The sequence below is a fragment of the Crocuta crocuta genome, unplaced genomic scaffold, assembly GCF_008692635.1.
Source record: "Crocuta crocuta isolate KB4526 unplaced genomic scaffold, BGI_CrCroc_1.0 C29746452, whole genome shotgun sequence".
NCBI classification, from domain to species: Eukaryota; Metazoa; Chordata; class Mammalia; order Carnivora; family Hyaenidae; genus Crocuta; species Crocuta crocuta.
Genome location: NW_027551552.1, coordinates 9,034 through 15,755, shown reverse-complemented (window position 1 = coordinate 15,755; position 6,722 = coordinate 9,034). Strand labels below are relative to the sequence as shown.

The 6,722-nt window shown below is 30.9% G+C and overlaps 1 protein-coding gene across 1 annotated transcript; it reads left to right on the top strand.

Annotated features, from left to right (window-relative positions):
- Positions 1-784: 784 nt before the first annotated feature.
- On the top strand, positions 785-6,187 carry LOC144219183 (ligand-dependent nuclear receptor corepressor-like protein). Its single transcript, XM_077749118.1, has one exon. It carries the CDS (start codon positions 785-787, stop codon positions 1,850-1,852), a length of 1,068 nt encoding a protein of 355 aa, XP_077605244.1. The 3' UTR covers positions 1,853-6,187.
- The last annotated feature ends 535 nt before the right edge of the window (positions 6,188-6,722 follow it).

The window sequence follows — 6,722 nt, the reverse complement described above, 5'->3', positions numbered from 1 at the left end:
AAGTTCTCATTATTAATTAAATAAATAATTAGCAGTGAAATGCTGTTCTGTTGGATTTTTATTTGGTAACTTTTGCATCTTCCCATTAAACTGCATAGGAAGCTTTTTTTGTCACATGTAAATCTTCGATGTAGATTGTGATTTGTTTCAAATAAGACTGTAGTAGCTTTTGAGTCATAAGGTACAGTTAGCTTCTGTTTGAGAAACTTTGAAAATTACAATGATATATTTGAAATAGAAATAACATTTATAGTATCAAATTATTTTCCCCAAAGATAACTTATCTACTTGTTTCAGATTTTTAAGTTTTTTGTCTAGAGAAACATTAGTCTTGTGGAAATATGGGATGTTTGTGTTTGGAAATATTCTTGCTGCTACAAATTTCCTTGAAAGGGGTTGACTCTTTTATTACTTGTTTAGCGGTAACGTCACGTTTCTACTAACAAAAACTCCTTTAGGATTTGGGTATTTTTTAGAATGGAACTCTAATTGTACAAATAAAAATTATAAGTGTTGCTCTGCAAGCATCTGTCAGAGGAATAGCAACATCATGAGAATATTTTTACAAATACTGAGTTAGGATTTTATGTTCTTGGAAGGTCTGCCCGTTGAGGCCACCGTATGATTGACACATTGTCCTACCAGGACTGTAGCGTTTGCTTTGATAAGGAGTAACTACTACATCCCACAGACTTAAAAAGAGTCATAAGCAGTGATGTTACCTAAGCAAGGAGTATAATAAAGGAGTGGACCCTCCCCTTCCATAGCTGTGTGAGAGTCTCTCATGCATCAGTTTACCATCGTTTCATTCCATCCATCCAGGAGACTACACAGAAACAGAGAGGACTATGTGGAAAGAAGTGCTGAGTTTGCAGATGGTTTGCTCTCAAAAGCTTTGAAAGACATTCAGTCTGGAGCACTGGACATAAATAAAGCAGGCATACTTTATGGCATACCTCAAAAAACTTTACTTCTCCACTTAGAAGCCTTACCAGCAGGGAAGCCTGCATCTTTTAAAAACAAAACTCGAGATTTCAATGATAGTTACTCATATAAAGACAGTAAAGAAACTTGTGCAGTGCTGCAAAAGGTAGCCTTGTGGGCAAGAGCTCAAGCAGAGCGCACAGAAAAAAGTAAACTCAATCTACTTGAAACCTCAGAATTAAAATTCCCAACAGCTTCCAGTTACCTCCATCAGTTAACTCTACAGAAAATGGTTACTCAGTTTAAAGACAAAAATGAAAGCCTACAGTATGAAACTTCACATCCTACTGTACAGTTAAAAATTCCTCAACTCCGAGTAAGTTCTGTTTCCAAACCACAACCTGATGGTCCTGGTCTTCTGGATGTTATGTATCAAGTTTCCAAAACCTCTCCAGTCCTAGAAGGATCAGCTCTCCAAAAACTGAAAAATATACTCCCTAAACAGAACAAAATAGAATGTTCTGGGCCTGTAACTCACTCAAGTGTTGACTCCTATTTTCTACATGGGGACCTCTCTCCTTTGTGTCTTAATTCTAAAAATGGAACAGTTGATGGAACCTCTGAAAATACTGAAGATGGATTGGATCGAAAAGATAATAAGCAGCCCAGGAAAAAACGTGGCCGTTATCGCCAGTATGATCATGAAATAATGGAAGAGGCTATTGCAATGGTAATGAGCGGAAAGATGAGTGTTTCCAAAGCACAAGGAATTTATGGGGTACCTCACAGCACTTTAGAATACAAGGTAAAAGAAAGATCTGGAACACTGAAGACTCCTCCGAAGAAGAAACTCCGATTACCAGACACTGGGTTATATAATATGACAGATTCAGGGACTGGCAGCTGCAAAAACAGCAAGCCTGTGTAGATTACTTGTTAGGAAAATGTTTGTATGTGTGTATGTGTGTGTGTATGTGTGTTTGCGTGTGTGTGTGTGTATGTGCACAGGTGTGTATTTGTGTGTCTATATACACACATGTGGGAATTAACAGATGCTCACTCTGACAGGAGACATGAAATTTTACAGTTCAAAAACCACTTACATGCCTTTTGAAAAAAAAGTTTTATTCAGGGTTTTCACTGTGGACAGAATTATATAGTTGCTTACTTAATTCTGATAGTTTGTATTTAATCCTTGTATAAATAGGTGAAAAAGATTCAGGTTTTCTTTAGTAGTCAATAGCATAAAGCGTTGTGGGAAAACAAGTAATTGTCGAGTGAAACATTTTTATTGGTGAAAGACCACTCCAGCCATTCAGTTGAACCATCTTATAATGGAAATATGATATTAATAGTTTGTAAACATTTTTACATAATATACTTACAGCTATTGTAAGTATATCAGACAACCAATCAAAGTTTAAATAGACAGCTATCTCCATACTAAGAAAAATTAATATATATACAGTATTAGTACACTACAGTGTATTCTATGAAATATGAAATGCACTCAAGTGCATCCACCAGGAATAGAAAAGAAAACCTTAAATGATATGTATAATGAAATTTAATATTTATCATTTAATAGTTGATTTACAGGAAGTTGGGGTTTATAAGGTATATACTTTTTAAAAAAACTGACACATAGTTAACCCCAGCAGCTATAGAATCCTTTAATATAAGATGGAATACTAAGAACAAAAAGTAATTTAAATTTAATTATTAAAATAATTTAATTTTGTTTTTCATTTGAAAAATAAGCTAATGTGTAAGGTTAGAAAAGAAAGTTGGAATGCAACTTAGAGCATGTTTATAATGTGCACAGAAAAAGCTTGAGAATGATAATTTTGGTTTAAATGTGCTGGTTAGTTGATGTTATGACTACTTTAAATTTTAAGGATTGTGACACACTCCTACTATTGAAAAACCTCAGTGTAACTTTATTATATTTGCTGCTGTGACATTTCAAAACATTTTCAGTTTATCAAAATGAATTACAGATTTCATTTTGGTGGGCGATACATTATCATTTTGCTAATAACCAAATTTGCAGTTTGTTCAGGGTCTTGAATAGATTTACAGATATTTAACACTGAAGCTGTTTTGAACTTTCAGTAATGTAAACTCTACTAATTGGGTAGTTAGAAGCTGGGCAGTGCATTTTAACTTTTACAGACTCATAAGAGAGACCAATAATTTTTATATAGCAGTTTTAAAATGTGGTTCAGAGTATCCATGTTGGATTTATGGAGTATGCAGTTTTAGTGGTAAAATGTTATAAAGCATGTGCCTCCATATAAAGAATGGGGATTTGCTTCATATGTTCAGAATTCTCCGAGTGCCCCTTTTCTCTGTTAAAATTCAGGTTCTGATCATTTTTCTAAGCCAATTTTCCTAAGTCCAAAAGGAATACTTAAAGCTGAATTTAAAAAATAAGTGCACCTTGTCAAATACTTGTGTTTTTACACTTGTGTTTGTGTGTATCTAATAATCGCATATACATGTAATACTAAAGAGATTTTCAGCTATTACATTTAAAAACTGCTTACATATGTTTAAAGAAACTGAAGAGTGGGAAGCTGCACAACCATGTAGTTGTTTGGTCTCTTAGAGCTACACTGAACCCTCTTCAGCTTAATGTTACCTGCATACTAGGGTATGAATCCTCTTGCTCTTTTTTTTTCCCCCAAGTAAGTATACATAATGGATTGCAAAACAGCAGATGTCAGGGTCATCTTTCTTTTTAAAGAATTAAGCCATATTTTGTGAGGGCCAGAACTTGGATTATTTAATATATTTCCCCTCTCCCCCCACCCCACCCCCATTGAAAAACACAGTTAAAAGATAAGGTAAATGTTTCAACACAATTTTATTGACCTCTTTATACAGAATTTTACTTGCAAAAATTTGGGGGCCTGAATGCATTACATAATATTTATATTGAGCTTTTTTATTCCTCACACTATATTTACATTAATAAATTGATTGAGAAGTTTATAGAAAAGGGATACCTACAGAACACTTTTATATCATTTAAAAGATGACCTGACCAAAAACTTTACAGGATTCATAAAATCAGGGATCATTTTGCTATTGACTTCACAGTGATCAGTAGTTTTATAGGTAATATTATAGTTAATTTGCAGCATTTAGTATTTGTATTATTTATTTTTGGTCAGAAATAGTAAATTAAATATTTTTTGATAGTTTATAGGTAATGATCAACCCATAACTTTTAAAAGAAACAAAATGTTTCTAATTATTGAGTTAACTTTTGATTATACAAACTAGGAAAGGCAGGGAAATTTATGGGTTCCCCTTCTCCCCAAATGATTCTATTAAAATGTTCTTTATGTTAAACTTTCAAAGTACTTTATAAATTTAGTTACCAGTTACTACTTATTAATTGACAGTTTTATGAAAAACCCAGTTTCAGCAGACTTTTAATGAAGGTGAAAGCAACCCTTATATGCTTTCTACTTATTTGAATGTTCCTCAAGTATTTTATATTTAAAAAAAAAAAAAAAGAAGGAAAAGAAAAAACAGTGCCTCTGTTTTTAGAAAACTACTGCTCAGTAAAGTTGTTTAAACCATTTCTGGTAGCTAATGACAATTTTATATTAAATTGTATACTAACTTTAGTGAGACTGATTTTTTTAGTTGTTTACAGTACAAATACTTGTATTTGTTTTTTAATTGCAGTATTTCCATTGTCGCAGTAATTTAGTAAAACTCTGTGGCTGCCTTGATTTTGACAGATTTTGTTAATATAAACTGATTGTTAGGCAATTAGTTATATTTATGCATAAATCAATTGCACTATAATTCATGAATTATTTATTACAATATTTTCTAATGAATTCATGTATCTGTCTTGTGTTGTAAATGTACTGTAATTCTGTTCCTGCTTTGTGTTGTTATATATCTAAATCTGATTGTATGAATTTTAATTGTTCAGTTAACGTGTTTCTAGGTTGTAATTTGTAGTAAAGCACTTCAATGCTTTTGCACTTAAATTTACAACACTGTTGGTGTGTGATTGATTTACTCATTCAGTAAAAGAAAAGAAAGAAAGAAAAGAAAAAAACCTGACTACACTGACTTTTTTGATTCACTGTAGGAATGAGTTTTATTTTTATTAATGTGAGAAATTGACTTTCTCCAAAAACTATTTCAACAACAAAATTTGTAATGGGCAAAACCAATAGTAACATACAAAAAATAGGCAGGATGTTTTGGTTTGTAAATCAAACAGGAAAAGGTTAGAAAATATATTAACATTAAAAACAAGGGAGCTGTGAAAGATACGATTTTACATAATCACTTTACATAATCACTTGAGAATAAATTCTAAATTGGAGACTTATGTATATTCAACTATTATTTACTCATATTAGGTTGTTCTCTGAGATTCTAAAATGCAAGAAAAATAGAAAAGAAAAAATTTGGAGCCAAATAAGCATATTACAGAATTTTATAGTTTGAGGATTTAGTTCTCTAATATCTGATTTGTGTGTATCAGATATAATCTAAAACTTGAAAATACAGTTAGTAACTTTATGAAGCTATTCTTCATATACCATTAGATGGAAGTTACCACTGTGGTATTTTGGAATTTCCATTTTTGGAAGTTATAACCTGAAAAAATAAAAATAAAAGTCATAAACTGAATAAGAAACGTTTTTAAGGTTTAGACTTCCTTGAAATCTCAGAAGAGAGATATAAAAACCTTGTAGTTTTCAGAATAGTTAACACTAGTCATTAGTTGTAATTATTTCTGCTTCTATACTTGACTTTACTAACAGAAAAAACATTTAAGCATTTAGGAATTGTTATGAAAGTATATTAATCTTTAAAATAGGGTTCAATATATTTTTCTAAGAAACATAAAATCTCTTTAGTTATTTAATAACAGGTATGTTTAATAGGCCATAGCATAACTTTAAAGAAACTGTTGAAATGCATCTATCAGAACTTTTTTGGGTTTTCTTTTGCTTATATGAAAATTACAATTTTTAATTTGTTGGAAAAGAACATAGTGTCACTTATATCTTCATATTTGATAGTTAACATTTCCTCGTGTCTTTGTTCTCCATATTTTTTGAATTATCTAATAGTGAATCTTGGGAATCAGTTCCATCATTTACTCCCAAACGTGATAAAATTTACAAAAATAAATATTTTCAGACAGGAAAGGATATTGGGGTCATGTCTGTGGACTTAAAATATTTTATTATAAATTTCATATCTTTTCTCACTTTGATAACTGCTTTTTGTCAAATCACATGTTACTTTTGGTGAAATACTGGTTGAATCTAGTAAAGTTATGATTTTTCTAGAAAAATTTTGATCTAGTGTTCAAAATTTACTTTGGTGTTTTTGCTTCTTAAATAACATAATATTTTTAAAATGTAGATAAAATATTGCGTACTTATCTGTGATACAAGCCAGTTTTAGTGAGCAAAATAAAATTTTATTTTTCATTTTAAACGAAAATTCCTTTAATTTTAGTATAGATGAATTTAATAACCCTTTATTTAAACAAAATACAATCTTCTGTAGCAATTCATAATCAGTATATCTTAATTCTAACCCTAAAAAAAATTTCTACAAACCAGAAACTACCAACAATAATAGCAAATATAAGAAATCATGAATGGGAAGCTATTTTCATGTACAGAGTTTGGTGATATGTTTAATTTAAATAGATACTTTTCTGAAACAGAATTCTTTTAATACATTTTATTCTTCTTGCTGCTGGTATTGGATTAAAAATTTTTTTGTAGACTTCTGCCTTG